General features: G+C 50.4%; 2 protein-coding genes across 18 annotated transcripts; one reads left to right on the top strand and one right to left on the bottom strand.

Annotated features, from left to right (window-relative positions):
* Window positions 1–1002: 1002 nt before the first annotated feature.
* Window positions 1003–7701, bottom strand: TMEM138 (transmembrane protein 138). Of its 6 annotated transcripts, none has more exons than XM_069565221.1 (5): window positions 6944–7701; window positions 4943–5196; window positions 3530–3701; window positions 1879–1954; window positions 1003–1606 (listed from the first exon to the last, which is right to left on the bottom strand). In XM_069565221.1, exons 2-5 carry the CDS (start codon window positions 5068–5070, stop codon window positions 1494–1496), a joined length of 489 nt encoding a protein of 162 aa, XP_069421322.1. In that variant the 5' UTR covers window positions 5071–5196; window positions 6944–7701; the 3' UTR covers window positions 1003–1493. The 6 variants fall into 6 exon arrangements, with proteins under 6 accessions (XP_069421322.1, XP_069421325.1, XP_069421324.1 ...); XM_069565224.1 differs by having other exon boundaries at window positions 6378–6950; XM_069565223.1 differs by having other exon boundaries at window positions 6729–6950.
* CYB561A3 (cytochrome b561 family member A3) lies at window positions 6998–16879 on the top strand. 12 transcript variants are annotated; one of them, XM_069565217.1, is made up of 8 exons: window positions 7814–7884; window positions 8883–9013; window positions 9936–10041; window positions 11051–11249; window positions 13002–13210; window positions 13828–13982; window positions 14704–14860; window positions 15466–16879. In XM_069565217.1, exons 4-8 carry the CDS (start codon window positions 11066–11068, stop codon window positions 15487–15489), a joined length of 729 nt encoding a protein of 242 aa, XP_069421318.1. In that variant the 5' UTR covers window positions 7814–7884; window positions 8883–9013; window positions 9936–10041; window positions 11051–11065; the 3' UTR covers window positions 15490–16879. The 12 variants fall into 12 exon arrangements, with proteins under 12 accessions (XP_069421314.1, XP_069421307.1, XP_069421316.1 ...); XM_069565213.1 differs by lacking the exons at window positions 7814–7884; window positions 8883–9013 and adding an exon at window positions 6998–7444; XM_069565206.1 differs by lacking the exons at window positions 7814–7884; window positions 8883–9013 and adding an exon at window positions 7007–7444 and having other exon boundaries at window positions 15921–16879.
* Window positions 16880–16899: the final 20 nt, after the last annotated feature.

The following is a 16899-nucleotide window of genomic DNA, read 5'->3' as shown; positions in this document are numbered from 1 at the left end:
CATTTTCATGTGGTTGAAACAAAATCTAAATATTTCTGACATGGGTCATTCATCTGAGTTTCATCTCTGGCTGCTTTTGTGCTTTGATGTCAAAGTTGAGTAATTGCAACAGAGGCCACATGGCCCTCAAGATCTAAAATATTTACTATCTGACCTTTAACAGGAAAAGTTTGCCAACTCCCGGGCCAAAGTACTTCTGAATAATGAGTTTCATGGGGCAGCTTTCTGGTGGGGCGGACTGACCGCACCCATGTCTTTTGCCAAGAAACCTCCTAGCGCTTTCCCATTCTGACACTGGGCTCAGTCACATGATTTGCTTTGACCAATGGGAATTGAAGAGACACAGTAGAGGCTTAAACTGGGGTTGCCCCCTATAGCTTGATTTCCTGCTTCTCTGCCACTGTCTAGTCAACCGACCCAGGCAAGCCTGCTGGACAGTAAGTCATGTGAAGCAGAGTCATTCTAGCAGGGGTCAGCCTAGGTTAGCCAGAAGTCAATGATCTCAAGATAATGACAGCTGGATGGCTGACCCACAGCTGACCACAAACACGTGTGTGAGCCCAGCAGAAACCACCCAAACCCAGTCAGATGAGCTGAGCCCCAACACTCAAGAGCCATGCCACCCAAGTGTAGTGGTGGGGCTGTTACACGCAACTATTCCAGCAATAGAAAACTGATACTACGGGCACACGAATGTTTAAAATTTCTTTTGCCAAAAGAGGCTAGGCAACATTTCACTCTCCTGAGGACAGTTCTGGGCTCTGACAGGCGGAAAGACTGAATAAAACATGGCAGTCTGAAACTCCAGAGATGGGGGTGGGGCATCAGATCACATCTTTTCTGCAAAAATATCTTGTACTCACAATGCGATTCAAGGAATACCCATATCTGCTCTGTGGCTCAATTTGCCCACTGGACCAAGCAGACGCTAAGGCTAGGCTAGGCTAGGACTTGGCATTCCTCTTAACCACAGAGGGACTGAGCAAGGCAGAGACGTCATCATTTATGGAAAAGAATTTATTTCCTATTTATACAATGTAAAAAAAAAGTACCTTGGGTATAAAATCTAAATGTCTGAGGTGTGCTCAGTCAGGAGCCCAGAAGCGTCACTCTTTGCGTCCTTCAATCATCAGTGTGCAGTGCAAACAGAGCCGGGGCTGGGAGCTCCTCCTGTACTAGGGTCAGTGGAAAGTTCCCTTGGGAAAAAGCCACGGAGCCCTTGGTGAAGAAGTGGGGCAGACAGCGGGAAGGAAAGGGGGCAGGGCTGCAGCAGGAGGCTGGGAAGGGATGATGTTCAGGAGTCTGCACTGGGGACACTTTAATGTGCTAGAGGGAGGCTCCGCCTCTTCACCTGCTGCACACTGACTGGCTGGGGCCTGTCCTCAGAATGTCAAGCTACTTCCTAGCACACAGGGCCGACCGCCGCCTCTGCAGAGCCCCCAGTGTGACTTCTGTCAAGAAGGAAAGGCGTTCATCGATGTGACAGAAAACGGTCACCTTTGAACTTGCATGAACTTCTTGCGCAGCCATAAAGAGTCCTGGTAGAAGCGAGGGTCGCCTAGCCTCACAGCTGTCCGTTTGTAAAAGTAACAGTACAACACTGCCGCTGTGGAGAATAAACAGGAAAGAAGAGTCAGGGGTGCACCCGAGTGTTTGTTTCAGGGGAAGAACATGACCAGACGAGGCTGAGGGGCCCTGTCTCACAATTTCCCAGTGACTCCCAGAAAGGGTAGAGGGCAGTGGTCTCTCCTGGTCTTGGCATGGCTGTTCCACTCATCTCACGCCGGCTGTGATGGGCTGGGAAGTCAGGATCAAGGCCCTCGCTGCCAGAGCCACAGGTGGGGCCAAAGTGAGGCCTGAGGTTGCTGTGGTTCTTACCTAGCCTCTGGAATACAAACAATGTTTGAAGTCCATCTGTCCAGACAAAGCGGTTGGAGTTTTTCCAGCGTAAGTTCTGAAGGAGACAAGAGTAGACAGAGAAAAGTGAATGGCCAGATGAGGCCCTGACATCTCCAGCCTGGTGAGCTGCAGAGATGCTGCTTGATTTAGTATCAGGCTAATCTCACCCCCTTCTTTCTTTCCACAAGCCAAAGGAGTGTTTCTCAAACAAGCTTCAGCAAGTCCCCTTGTGTTTTGCTGTAGAGGAAGTAATTCTTTTAACCCTGAGGGAGTAAGTTTGAACTAAGCCATTTATTTCCTTTCATCCCATTGCCTTAGCCAATGAGAAATGATACACATTATCTCAGGAGTTCAGCATGGTCACTGTCTTGCCTTGGAAATCTGAGGCTTGGTTCCTGTCAGATAAAGGCTTGGTGCTCTCAGGGTTTAATCAGATTAGCAGCTTCACAGTACAAAGCCAGGACTATTTTGGCTCTAGGAACCTGAGCAGAGACAATCCTCTCTGGGAAGCACCTTGAGACTTTGGCACTGTGCTGCTTCTCCCCTGTGAGTTCTTGTTCTCTCTGTGGAATCACAGGGGCAATCTAACGGGAGGTTTAGTCTGAGAAGGTGCCTTTAGTAAAGAAATGCCTAGAGAACCCTGAGGTTTTAACGTGTTCCATTAAATGAGTACCAAGAAACACATGAGATACCCAGAGAGAAGAATTTGTGGAGAAGAAATCTGAAGGAATTCCCTGGTGGCCCAGTGGTTAGGACTCCGCACGTCCAATGCAGGGAGAACGGGTTTGATCACTGGTCGGGGAACTAAGAGCCCATAAGTCACTGTTGCTGTTGCTGTTATGTCGCTTCAGTCATGTCCGACTCTGCGACCCCATAGACGGCAGCCCACCAGGCTCCCCCGTCCCTGGGATTCTCCAGGCAAGAACACTGGAGTGGGCTGCCATTTCCTTCTCCAATGCATGAAAGTGAAAAGTGAAAGTGAAGTTGCTCAGTCATGTCCGACTCTTTGCGACCCCATGGATGGCTGCCTACCAGGCTTCTCCACCGTGGGATTTTCCAGGCAAAAGTGCTGGAGTGGGTTGCCACTGCCTTCTCCTATTAAGTCACTAGGTACAGCAAAAAAAAAAAAGAAAAAGAAAAAAAAAAAAAGAAATCTGAAACCACGAAAACTGGATCTGCTTCAAGGCCTATGTTAGAACCAGAGGGAGGCATCTCGGAGGCTCGTTCTCCTAATGTAAGTGATAGGGACACAGCAGAGGGCTCGTGGCACTCCCGCCTGGCTCTTTCCCATGGGACACTGATGCCTAAGAATACCCTGTATCAACACGCACCTGCCCAAACAGCTAATGATGGAACAGATTGAATTTCCTGTTTTAACCTGCAGGTCTTCTGGGGCAAAAAGAATCAAACGTTCCACAAGTGCCCCTCAACTCCTGGATAAGGGTGTTCTTCAACACATAAGGTTGAGAAAAAGTACCTTATGAAATTCTCATGTGTCGAGCTCCAGGCTGGACCACATTCATTTCACCTGTTCCTTATAAAGGATTCTGTGAGATAAACATCCAGAGCTGCTGGGTTCCCACAGATAAGACATTTCAAGTCTTTTAAGGACTCAGAGCCTCCCTCTTACCATGACCCAGACATGAAAAGAGATGCTCAGGGCGAAGTACACAGCTGTCAGGATGATGGTCCCTTTGAACTTATGGAAGAGGAGGTTGACCAGGCCAGCCTGGAAGACGAAGGTGTTGAAGAACATGAGGAAAATGATGATGATGTTGAAGAGGACTGCGATATCCTGGATGCTGCAAACATGGAAAACAAAAGGACAGCCAAATGGAGGCCTGTAGAGCATCCACGAGTCGGCCCTGAATCCTAAGGGACACCATGAGGTCTTTCCTTGCCTCTGAACCCCGCCCCGCAGAGGTAGTGTGGGTTTTGGACCCCAAATGACATGAAATTAAAACTACCTGCTACCTGTTGGTCCCATCAGTTGAGTGGCAGTCTATGGACAAGACTTTCCTGCTGACACTCCCAACTCAACAAGCCTCTGAGGCACCTGTGAGAAGCAGCTAGTTTCCTCCTTGTGTCCATAAAATGCCAGCCCTGTCAAATAACCTGGTGCCTAGTGCCATTCAAGTGTTGGTTCAAATGTCCCCTCTTCAGAAACTTTTCTTTCACGCCACTACTTTCTTCTCCCCATTCCACATACTTTATATCTACTGTATAACATTTATTACTATTTGAAGTTATTAAAATATTTGTCTCTCTCCACTAGAATGGAAATTCCATCAAACAGAACCTGTCAGGTCCACCACTGCAACTATGGCACTGTCTGGTAGGCTGATGAACATTTGCTGAGTGAAGACAGGGTCTAAAATTGTGGTTTTCTGTTTAGAACTTGACTCATGGAGACTAAAAATCACTGTGGACGAAAAATGACAACAGCCTCCATCCTCTGGGGTGCATATATGTTATCAATATGATTATTCTGGAAACTTCCTGGTGGTTCAGTGGTTATGACTCTGCCTTCCAATGCAGGGGATGCAGGTTTAATCCTGGTCAGGGAACTAAGATCCCACATGCCACAGGGCAACTAGAGAGCCTGTGCTGCAACGAAAACCCAGAACAGCCCTCCCCCCCCGCCGCCAAAAAAGATTATTTTTACTCAGGGCCAGGGCAGTGAAGGCGCCAAGTCCTAACCCCTGGACCTCCAGGAAGTCCCTGATAACCCCTTTATCTGACATTTTGCAACCCTGTTTCATGGCACTGTAAGACACTTTCTACTCACAGATGCAGATAATGACAGTGTCAACAATCTGATCCTCTTTTTCTATGTGCACTGCTTCCCGTGTCCCAAACCCTTGTTAGAAGTATATCAAAGCGGAAGTATCAAAATAGTGTATCCTGTGACATGTCTATGGACCATGGAGTACCCAAGACAAACTGCAATTTTATTTTCCCTGATATTTCTCTATTAATAACTTTAAAATGCTAAATCATGCTTTTCTGAAATGACTGGGTTGAGCTGCGCAGTCCCACTCACATGAAGAGCACCAGCTGTATGACTGGAGCTGCTCGGAGAAGCTCAGAGAAGGAATTGACAAAGAGGTCATAGGACAGCAGCAGGAACTGCAGGGAGAGCACCAGGCTATAGTTACTGGTCTGAAGCATCTTCCTTCTGCTCTCTTGCGTCCCCAAGGGCACATTCCACAGTTCCTCAGAAAACAACTACTGGTCCTCCCCCAGGCACTGAGTTCTTCAGAATGGCAGCTGCTTCCCTTGCTCTAAGACAAGGGTCTGTTGAAGCCAAAAAGAAGAAAAGAGAGGTTAGAAATTCAACAGTACAATAAATATTTACGTAGGACCTACTATGTGCCAGGCACCATTCTAGGTGCTTGTGATACATCGATGACAAAACCAACAACAAAAAATGCCAACTAGTCATTCCTTCCAGGGACCCTCACCCTCAAACCTGTCTCCATACCCGGAACCCTCTAAATGTAGAGCTCTTTCTAACCAGTTCTGAGTCCAAAGGAATCTAGGAAAAATACACAAATACACTATATGTCTGGTCATATAGTGATAATAATTCTAATTGCAGAAGCAAATCTTTGTATATCACTTATAGTTCTAAGCAGAACATTATTTAAATCTCTCCATTACCCTTGAGGTGGAAGACACACTATTACTCTCTCCATTTTATAGAGGGGACAACTGAAGCTCAGGGAGGTAAAATAATTTGTCCACCGTCACATCGCTAGTAATTGGCAGGGCTAGCATTCAGATCTAGGCAGTCTGGGTCTGGAGTCTGAGCACTTAACTACTGCTCAAAGCTGCCTCTTACAAAACTGACAGGTTTACATGCAACTAGGCAGGAAAGGGCTTCCCAGGTGGTTCAGTGGTAAAGAATCCACCTGCCACTGCAGGAGACATGGGTTTGATCCCTGGGTTGGGAAGATCCCCTGGAGGAGGAAATGGCAACCCACTCCAGTATTCTTGCCTGGAAAATTCAGTGGACAGAAAAGCCTCGTGGCTGCAGATCATGGGGTCACAAAGAGTCAGACACAACTAAGCATGCACACAGGCAGGAAAAACATTGGCAGAGAAGTGGTTAATGGTGTAGGAAGAAAAAGCTGAGAGGAAATAGTGCTCTTCTAACATTAAAGATTATGGTAGCGACACAATGGCACCAGGTAAGAGGGGCTGGGCCTTTATTTTCATTTATTCCAAGACAAAGAAGCTGCTCTGGGGTTGTCCTATGACCCTCTCCAGCTGGATCAAATCCATAAGCAAATTTCAAAATGTTTTGAAGTGTTACAGAATGATTAAATCAACATCTGTAAAATGTTACTTTACAAACTCTGCATATTTACTTCCTTATTTAATCCTATATCCATTTTAAGAACTAGCTGTTGTTATGCTTATAGCCCCACTTTACACAGAGCCTCTGAGAAGTCGCAGAACCTCGTCCACCTCACCTAATGAAGTCCCACTGAGGATGTACACTGTGGTTTTCTCTGAGCCGAGTTTCCTTATTCATCAAATAACATTGATAGTATCACCTATGTACCCGCACCATGATAAACTTGTCAACCAAGATAAATTCCTTTAGTCCTCGAAACTACTCTGCAAGATGGGAAAGAATTATCCGCATTCTGCAGGCAAGGACAGTGTCAGAGTTCAAGCCGTTCCTCCAGGATTCACAACTAGGTGTGATACGAAAGCCCATGCTCTTAACCGCTACTTCACAGGCCGCCACAGAAGGCTGTTGTGAGGCTCGGTTAAACAGAACCGCTCACCGCCATCTCTAAGGGAAGGATGACCATCACCTCGGGTTAGCGTAGCGGTGATTTCTCAAGGTAACGAAGCAATTCGGTCTTCTCACCGCTATCTGCCGCGTTCCCTCGGTAGAGCAGAGCAATTTTCCCCACCCGTCCCAACCCACTTTTAAATGGGACTGCCTTAGCGAAAAACCAAAACCAAAGCAATTAACAACGAAATTCCGACTTCTGGCCTCTTCACACACTCCTCAACAAGGACTCACCTCAGAGGTCCAACGTCGGTTGTCATGGGGATACCACTCTGGCTTCCGGAAACCGGCTTTAAATTCCGGAAGTAGATGGCGGACGCGGGCTCAGCTTGCGCCGTGCTACACGCTTGTCCTAGGCTTTCTCACCCCGCTGTATGGCCGACTCGGCCGCCATGTTTGGGCCCCCGCTTTTCTGGGCTCGCGTCTCTCCGGGCCTTCCCAGCGTCGCCGCGGCCTGTTCCAGGGTTCCTAGATCCGGCCAAGGCCTCCCGTTCACCCCGCGCGCCGCCTTGCGGAGGGCCAGCCCCTGGCCAGAGGCTTCGCCTTGGCCCGAACATTTCCGCTTCAACGGAATCGTGGGGCTGAGGGCGAGGACAGGGCCGACCCGTGACGGCGTTCCTGGTCCCCGGTACCTCGGGGTTAGGGAAGAAACGCCTGCCGAAGAACTGGAGTTGGGGGTCAGCGCCTTGGAGCCGGAGAGCTGGGGACCCCGACATCCGGGACTTCATTTCCCAGGTGGCCACGCGCGCGACCGGAAGTATGCGCGCCTATAAGAGGACAATACCCCCCCCCCCCCCCCAGCTTTTCGGCTCAAGTGCAGCGGTGCGTGGTGGTCGAGATTGTTGCTGAGAGTCTCTCTGCATCTTTCAGGAGCCAAGGGAGCAGCGGCTCTGGCGCGGGTTGGCAAGAGACGGGTCTCGGAGATCCCAGTCCCCTTGCGTCTCACTGTGGTTCGGGGGTGAGAAAGAGCCCGGGCTGGGAGTTCAGGGATCTGGGTTCGAGTGCTAGCTTCGCTACTATCTCGTTTCGCGCCGTCACGACCCCTCTCTCTAAGTTTTCTCTCCTAGGAAATGGACACCATTCTCCATGCCCTTCCTTCCACAGGTGGTGGTTGTAAAGCACGAAAACTTTTCGGAAGTCGCAGTCAGCAGGCGGAGCCTACCTTTTCACCCAAGGTTCAGTTGAGTTCAGTCGCTCAGTCGTGTCCGACTCTGCGACCCCATGAACCGCAGCACGCCAAGCCTCCCTGTCCATCACCAGCTCCCGGAGTTTACTCAGACTCCATTGAGTCGGTGATGCCAAGGTTAGCTGGGACCAAGGTGGTCCCGGCGGCTGGCGAGTCAAGGATCAGTCTCTGGACACTTCGGTCAGACCAGAGCACCGTGCAAAGGGCGTTCCTGTAATCCCTCTGGCGCTCAGGAGGACCTTGCTTACCTATCTCCTGCCTGGTATTTAAGGCCTCTCACTCCTAAGTCCCTGACTTTAAGGAAGCTCCGTTTGGAAGTGAGGCGTCCTTGGAGCTGAGGGGGAGTCAACCTGGAGTCTTTTTACCAGCTCTGCCACTCACCTTGGCCGAGTCATTTTCATAGTTTGGGCCCCAGTATTTTTAATCTGTAAGGTAAAAGTTTAGGATTTGAGCTCTAACGCTGGGTCTCAAGATTCCTAAAGCCCTCCACCATTCATCTGAAAAGTGGGAGCAGCCAACAGCCTTGCTATGCCTTGATCTATTTGCACTTCTAAGTGCATGTGAAAAAGTTTGGAATCGAGGGTTTCCCTAAGACTAGGGCTGAGTAGGATATACCCATTTCTGCCCCAGGGCTTGATCTGTTTTAGTGCAGCTTGGGAGAATCCTTTTTGCTTAGGGATTGAGAGTGTATTAGGTTGGGAGAGTACAACTCCTTAGATCAGGGTCAACAAACATGACCCACAGGCCAAATCTGGCTGGCCTGAATGGGTTTTACATTTTTCAGTGATTGAAAAGAAAAGGATATTTTGTGACGAAATGATACAAAAACTGAAATTTCAGTGTCCATAGTTTTTTGAACACAGCCCGTACGTTTGTGAAAGTATTGTTTATGACTACTTTTGCAGTATATCAAGAGTTGATAGCACAGTTATGACAAACCATATGGCCCGCAAAGTCTAAGATATTTACTATTCTCACACTTTATAGGACTTTGTGGACTTTTGTCTTCGAATGTGGCTCTACAAGTGTGGGCAGACTAGGAGCCTGCACACATCCTGAAATCTTAGCACATACTACTCTCTTGGAATAAATGAGAGGATATTCTTAGCATTTGGATGGTAATTTTCACTGCGTTCTTTTTCTCTCCTTTTGCTCTCCATTTCAAGCAGAGGGAGGGCTCGTCTGTGTACTCTGAGCAGTAAAACATTGCAGCCGGTCTGTCAGGAAAGTGTCCCCACTGTCTATTCCAAGTCTGTCCCAGAGCAGTAATCCAGAATCTCTTCTAGGGGGGTGGGTATGGTCCCTTTTGGACATTTTCTTTTTTCCTCTTACAAAGGGAAACAAATTTAAAAGTAGATACTAGCCAGTGGATGGAGCCTGCTGATGGGGAGCCTCTTTGTGCTGACACTTCCCTGGAGAGGAGGTGATTGAACATCTGGTGACCTGAAACTTCCACTGCTCTTACAGGAACAAAGGGGACACCTCAGGCTGGCGAGCAAATTGCTGAGTTCAGCAGCTGAGTCCAAAAGCTTCCGGGAAGCAAGTGGAATGATTTTCTCCCTCTAACCTCCTGAAAGCTTATATTCCCCCCCCCACCTCCCCCGCCCCCCAGCACTCAAATCTTGCTTTCTCAGAGACTTCTGCCACCTTGGATCCCTTTGTGAGAGCTCCACACCTGTTTCTGATTAGGTGGATACTTGGCATCGAGAGAGCTGGCACGACATGGAATCGGGACCACCGAGAGGCTTGGGCAGCCATAGGGGCCATGGGCTTCAGGGTTTTGTTGGTAGTTAGGATGAAGTGCTGTAATACTACTAAGAAAATTTTAATAATTTACAATGTCCTTACATATTTTCTCACTTGATCCTCTGGCAACCTGTGATCAAGTGAAAAACATGGGGTTTTGGAATGGAAATAATCCCTCACAGGATTGTCAAGAGGAGAACATGGGATCAATCATGTGTCTTAAGGTTCTGGTGTGATGTCTGTTCATAGCTGCCTTTCAGTAAGTTACATCCTGTTGCCATGGTTTTCTTTCAGATGAGAAGACAGTCCTTCAGATGTTAAGTGATTTGCTCAAGGAGCCTCAGAGCCTAAGAATTGGAGTCCAGGCCACTACTCTGTCAGCTTGTCACTGGGTATAAAGGTGAGGGTCAAATGTTTTATTTCCTTGGGAGTTCTTGGCGATTTTAGGGGCCTCTTCTCGTGTTAGCTGGTTCCAGTTGAGGAACCTCAAGTTCCAGAAGTCATGTGTCACCTACTTGGCCTGACTCGTTGGGGATGGTGTGCCTGCCTTGAGAGCTGTTTTCATGCTGAAAGCAGGGGCATCCTGTGGCTTTGCAGACTGCCTGCCAACCCTCACGCCCACTTGCCTGGCTTTTAAGAGCAGCTGCTTAGGGGGCTAGGCATTCACCATGCCTGGAACCAGAGTTGGTTTCTGAGTTATCAGGTATACGTGGAAACCTCAAAATAAACTCTTTGCTTTCTAGATCATGAGTTCTTGCTTCCTCTTTTCTCCTCTGGACTTTCCCTAGAGAAGAGAAAGCAGAAGTTGCAGGTCTGGGACCAGCTGCAGGCTTTTAAGATGTGGAGTATGGGGACTGGAGCAAAGACCCTATCTTATCTTCCCATGGGTAGAGGTCACTGTCTGGGGAAGAACTCTGCTGTGGAAGTGGGATCCTATAACACTTTTCTCCCAGGTGGCCTGATTAATAGTGTGGAGACTGTGAATTTTGCCTCCTTATGTTAGAACGGAAGGCTTGGGGTTATCTAGCCTGGATTTTGATTTCTGCCCTTTCTTTTTGTGAGGAGTGGAAGTATAATTCTTTATCTCTGGTCCTGTGAGGGGAGGACCCATCCTAGGGCTCTGGACTTAGCATCTGGCCACCGCAGAGGAGGCCTCTCTCCAGGGCCAGCCCTGGGGCTGAGCTGGCTGCACTGTACACCACCAAATGGTGGGGCGGCGCCTCACTCTCACTCATTGTTCATAACCAGAGATGGGGTCCAGCCTGCCGTCAAGGCTTCATGGGACAGTGCCCAGGCTGATGGCAGGGGAACCACCCTTCCGGCCAAGAGCAAGGTCAATGTTACCTCCTCTAGCTGGCGTGTGGGGTGCCCCCGAGCCAGCAGGGGTGTGTGATTCCCCCTTCCTCTAGGGCTGCCTGGTCAGAATGGCTGTGGGATGGTTTTACCTGTCTGTCCTGGCACTGTGCTCCCTGGGCTCGATATGCATCCTCTCCACCATCTACTGGATGCGGTACTGGCACGGTGGCTTCGCCTGGGATGGCAGCATCCTCATGTTCAACTGGCACCCGGTGCTCATGGTGACAAGCATGGTGGTGCTCTACAGTGCTGGTGAGTACGGGTCGGCAGTGGACACGTGGTGTGGCCCAGGCCCGTGCGGGGCAGCGTCACAGTGATCATTTTGAAATGTACAGAAGTATCAAATCACTGTGTAATGTAACAGGAAGTAACATAGTGCTGTGTAGGTCAATTATACTTCAAAAACAAGCTCATAGTAAGAGTAAAAAAGATCAGATTTGTGGAGTGAGGGGTCCAGAGAAGGCAATGGCACCCCACTCCAGTACCCTTGCCTGGAAAATCCCATGGATGGAGGATCCTGGTAGGAGGAGGCTGGTAGGCTGCGGTCCATGGGGTCTCGAAGAGTGGGACACGACTGAGCAACTTCACTTTCACTTTTCATTTTCATGCATTGGAGAAGGAAATGGCAACTCACTCCAGTGTTCTTGCCTGGAGAATCCCAGGGACGGGGGAGCCTGGTGGGCAGCCGTTTATGGGGTGGCACAGAGTCGGACACAGCTGAAGCGACTTAGTAGCAGCAGCAGCAGAGGTGAGGGGTGGAGGGGAGGGGGACTTGAACAAAGGTTGTCAAAAGGCACAGACTTCCAGTTTTAAGATAAATAAGTATTAGGGATATAATGTACATGATCAATATGGTTTTTAATACTGCTGTGTGTTAAATATGAAAGTTCAGATAGTAAATCCACAGAGTTGTCATCACAAGAAAAAATTTTTTTCTATTTAATTCTGAATCTGTATGAGAAGATAGGGGTTCACTAAACTTACTGTGGTCATCATTTCATGATGTGTGTGAGCAAACCGTGAGGTGGGCTCCATTGTCTCCATTTTACAGATGAGGAAACTGAGATTTAGAAAGAAGATGCCAGATAGCTGAGAGGTGGAGCTGGGATATGGACCTTGGTTATCTAACCTTAAAACTTGCGTCCTTGACAGCTCACTTCAGTTGTGAGAGTTCTTCCAGTTAGATGAAATAATGAATGTGACACTGCTTTCAACCTGTATATAAAAATGCATACACGTGGCATATACCACCAATTCAGTTCAGTTGCTCAGTCATGTCCAACTCTTTGTGACCCCAGGGACTGCAGCATGCCAGGCTTCCCTGTCCAGACCACCAGGGAATTTCCTAAATTGAAGTATTGTTGTTTAGCCACTAACTTATGGACTGTAGCCTGCCCTTCTCTTCTGTCCATGAGATTTCCCAGGCAAGAGTACTGGAGCGGGTTGCCATTTCCTTCTCCATGGGATCATCCTGACCCAGGGATCAGACCACGTCTCCTGCATTGGTGGGAGGATTCTTTACCGCTAAGCCATCTGGGAAGTCCAAAAAATTGAAGTATAGGTGATTTACAATGTTGGGTTAGTTTCCAATATACACTGATTCAGTTTTATATTCAGTGTATATATATATTATACACACACACACATATATTCTTTTCCATGGTAGTTTATTACAAGACAGTGAATATAGTTCCCTGTGTTACACACTAGGATCTTACTATCTATCTGTTTTATATGTAGTAATTTGTATCTGCTAATCCCAAACTCCTGGTTTATCCCTGCCCCCGCTCCTCCCCTTTATCATGGTCCCTTCTCCCCCTTCATGGCTGATGGCTGCACTAGAAGTGATGCCAGGATGGAAGATGCTGCAGAGTTGATACTGGTGTCCTAAAACTTCCTCCTCCCTGTTGGGAAGCTGTTTGGGATCACGGCAGGCTGATTCCCCTGATGCTTGGGTGAGCACGAGGGGAAGAGGCCGAGCCCTGAGACTACTCTCTCCGGCAGCATCGCTGGTCTACCGCCTGCCCCAGTCATGGGTAGGGCCCAGGCTGCCCTGGAAGTCCGGCCACGCAGCCATGCACCTGCTGGCCTTCCTCCTGACTGTGCTGGGGCTGCACGCAGTCTTTGAATTTCACAACCACGCACAGATCCCCCATCTCTACTCCCTGCACAGCTGGCTGGGCATCACCACCGTCTTCCTCTTCGCCTGCCAGGTGGGTACTCTCCGTCCTCCTTGGGTTCCCACTGGCTGCCCACTCCGGCTGGGGCTTCCCTGGCATCAGCACCGAGTCTTCCTTCTGCTCAGTGCCTGGAGACGGTGTGCCAGGGCGCATGCTGTAGCATCGGCAGTGGGAGGGGCTCTGGGAGGCTGGTGGTTCTCCCATTCACCCTGTTCCGCTCTCACCCCTCACACCACCCACTGTGGTCCTGGAGCGCTCTGAGCTAACTCGATCCCAGGACGTACCAGGCTGAATCTAAGTCACCTTTTCCACTCCCCTTTTCTGTGAACAGAAAGCAATTCGAGCAGTAGTATCCACATCCTGATTGTAGCCATGTACGAGTTGGAGTTTTGTGAGCCAGGATAGGAAGGAAGCAGAGACAAACAAGGAGGGCTGGGTTTGCGGGAGGGTGGGGGTGTAGCCAGGCTTTTCATGTAGGTGACATTCTTGTTTGTGTCAGACCACAGGGAGGAGGCTGCAGTGCCTGGCAGGAGGGTTGAGCTGCGAGAGGTGGGCCAGAGTTCATTGATGAGCAGGGGTGCTAATGGGTGGTGTGACCCGGTGTGCCTTTGGTGACACGCAGTACAGTCAGGTATTTCCTGTGTCCACAGTGGTTCCTGGGCTTCTCGGTCTTCCTGCTGCCCTGGGCATCCATGTGGCTGCGCAGCCTCCTGAAACCCATCCACGTCTTCTTTGGAGCCTCCATTCTCTCTCTCGCCATTGCGTCTGTTGTTTCTGGCATTAACGAGAAGCTTTTCTTCAGTCTGTGAGTGTGGGGGGTGCGTGGGACCCCCAACTGTAAGGTGAGGGGCAGGAACAGGGTCTTCAAAAGATGGGTCATAGGACCCATCTGAGGGAGGGAAGCCTTTGGGGTTGAGCTCGTTCCTGATCTGAAAGGTAATGGACTCATCTTTCCTTAGGCAGAGATTGGTAAACTGGTCACCAAATACTTACCCAGTATCAAAGTGATTCAGAACCTACTCTGTGGCAGAAACTATTCTAAAAGTCTCAAATTTAATCCTCCAAGTGCCCTACAGCGTTGGTAATGTTGTCACTGCCACGTATAAATTAGGGAACAGAGGCACAGAGAGGTTTAGCAATGTGCCAGTAAGTGGCAGAGCTGAGTTAGAGGACTAGAGTTCGTACACCTAACCACTGCTGTTCTCCATTTGGGGAGGCAGTGGGGGTGCAGTGAGGAGCAGACAAGATTTGAGGTCAGACTTGGGTATAGATTTTGGCTGTGCTATTTCCTAGTTGTGTAACTCAGGACGAGTTCATGTCATGTCTGGGAGCTTCAGCTTCCTCAAGGGTAGATAGCATTCTGCAGACACTAGTCACGGCAGAGACTTAGAAAGTATGTTAATATTCCAGGTTGCAGCGGGCCCTGGGAAGTCTTTCTCATCCTCTGTTAGTGGCATTGGGTCCTGTATTGGGCAAAAACAGGTAGAAAAGTTCCTCAAGGGCCTGCATTGTTTTGTCATCCTCAGGAAAAATGGCACCAAGTCATACTCCAACTTGCCCAGTGAGGCTGTCTTTGCCAACTGCGCTGGGATGTTGGTGGTGGTCTTTGGGCTGCTGGTGCTCTATATCCTACTGGCTTCATCTTGGAAACGCCCAGAGCCAGGGATGCAGGCCGAGAGAGAGGTATGGGGTCTTGGTCTCCCGTTTCAGGTTGGGGTAGGGCCGGGTCTAGGGAGGGGTCACCCAGTAAAGGCTTGGGCTTTGCCAGGAAGACCAGCCCAGTAACATGGTGAGAAACCAAGTCGCTTGAAGGTGGGGTTCTGCTGGCTGGCGGGGAGCACCAGAGTGAACCCAGCACTTCCTGTCGTGGCAAGTGCAGCTGCTCCTAGAGGCCTGTCTGCTGGGGGAGCAGGGGGTTCCTCCCCTCCCCAGATGGCTGTGGTCTCACGGGCAAGTGTGGCCTTACCTTCCCCAAGGAAGGGCTGTAGTGTGAGGAGGAGGTGTGCTGATTTCTGCTTCTCCAGCTTCAGAGCTCATCTAGCGGGATGGGAGCTTTCCTCGTGGGGGTGTGGTGACCGGTTGGGGGCTTGGGGCATTTTTTGCCTGTTTTCGGCCATGTAGGCACCTGAGGGATGGGGTGTGTTGGTTGAGGGACTCTGGGGCTTCCTTGAACAGTGTGGTGGGTGGACTTGGGGCTCACCCTGCAGGTTGAGGTCTGTCTGAGCAGCTCAGGCCTGGCGGGACTCCTACAGGCCACGGGCCATTTTGACACCTGCTTGTCTTTCCAGGCTCTGTTGCGTGGCGGGGAGTGAAGCAGGAAGGGGCTCCCAGGAGCAGTCGGTGTGCAGTCTAAACTCCTCCCTGAAGCTCTGCTCTCGCTGGTTGCGGGCCCCAGGCTCCCCTTGCCTCTGGGTGGGCCTGCCCCCCCACAGCCTGCCCATGTGCTTTCCTTGAGGGCTTTGGCTTCTCTGCCCCTTCTTGGCATTGACTTCTCAGGTCATCCGTTTACCCCTGGCCTTCTTGCCCTGGCTGCTCATTCTGTTGCTGCTTGTATGAAGTCAAGTTTGCTTCCCCTCATACCCCTAAGGATGTGGTAGGGAATCCTGAGGACTCAGATAAGCTGGGAATCGAGTGCCATCCACATTGTGAAGAGTGGGGGAGCCAGGGCTTCCGTTGGCTTTCCCCCGAAGTTTAGGCTGCCGCCCCGGCCAGGCTGCATCTGTTCTTGTAACCTCCCATCCAGCCCACCAGGACACGAGGCTGGGTGGGAACGCCAGAGGTGATGCTGGAAGGAGCGCGGGCACTGGCAGAGCCGCTTCTGCAGAAGAGAAGCTGAGGGCCGGCTGCTTGCTACTCGTTTCCTGTCGCTGCCTTCTGTGTCTACGTGTTCTACGTGCCCTGCTAGCTGCTGCTGCGACTGGGGCCTGGATCCTGGCTCTTCCCTGTGACTGACATGCCCGTCACTGCTGCACAGCCCTGCGTAACCTGCTCTTCTGAGAAGAGCCTGTCCAGCTGTCCCTTGGAGTAGCAGACCTCTTCCCTTTCCCTTACTGGGTCCAAGCTCGCCTGCCTGTCCCCAGGTGGGATCAACCTTGTGCTCACCAGGGCCCTTGCCCAGCCATCTTCATTCTGCTGCTCACCGTCAAACGTGCCAACGTTGCAGTGCACTGAACCCAGCAGACGCGGCGGTGCGCTGTACCCAGCAGAGCCCTGGGAGCCATGGCCACCCCCGGGGCAGCCCTTGCTGAGCCTCCAGGTGCCTTAGTTGCCCCCCCACCCCTCCCCCGTGGCTGCTTGCCTAGCAGACAAGTCTCTGGTGTGACGCAAGTGTGAGGTGTTGCTTTTCTCCCAGTGAGAGACTGGGGTGGCAGGGCTTGCTCCTAAGTTTTGGCACTGCCCTCTGCACACAGGCCCTGCCAGGTCCCAGGCTCCATGCTGCTGTGCTTAGGTGACAAGCGGCAGGACACCTGGTGTCCTGACTTCTGGCAGGAGGCAACAAGGCTGACTGTCTGCCCCACCCCACGTGGCCAGATGCTGGCAAGAGGGCTGTGACTGAACTTCCCAAGCGCCTGAGACCCTCCAAAGGCACTGGGATGCCCGCCAGGCACTCTGGTCACAAGACCAGTTCCCCCTTTTCTCCACGTGGGTAGGCATTTGACTTAAGAGGCTTGACTTTCATTAAATGTGTTTTTAAGAATCAAAGGCTTCTGTGCTGAAATGAC

The sequence above is a fragment of the Ovis canadensis genome, chromosome 21, assembly GCF_042477335.2.
Source record: "Ovis canadensis isolate MfBH-ARS-UI-01 breed Bighorn chromosome 21, ARS-UI_OviCan_v2, whole genome shotgun sequence".
NCBI classification, from domain to species: Eukaryota; Metazoa; Chordata; class Mammalia; order Artiodactyla; family Bovidae; genus Ovis; species Ovis canadensis.
This window is presented reverse-complemented; position numbering and strand designations above follow the sequence as displayed.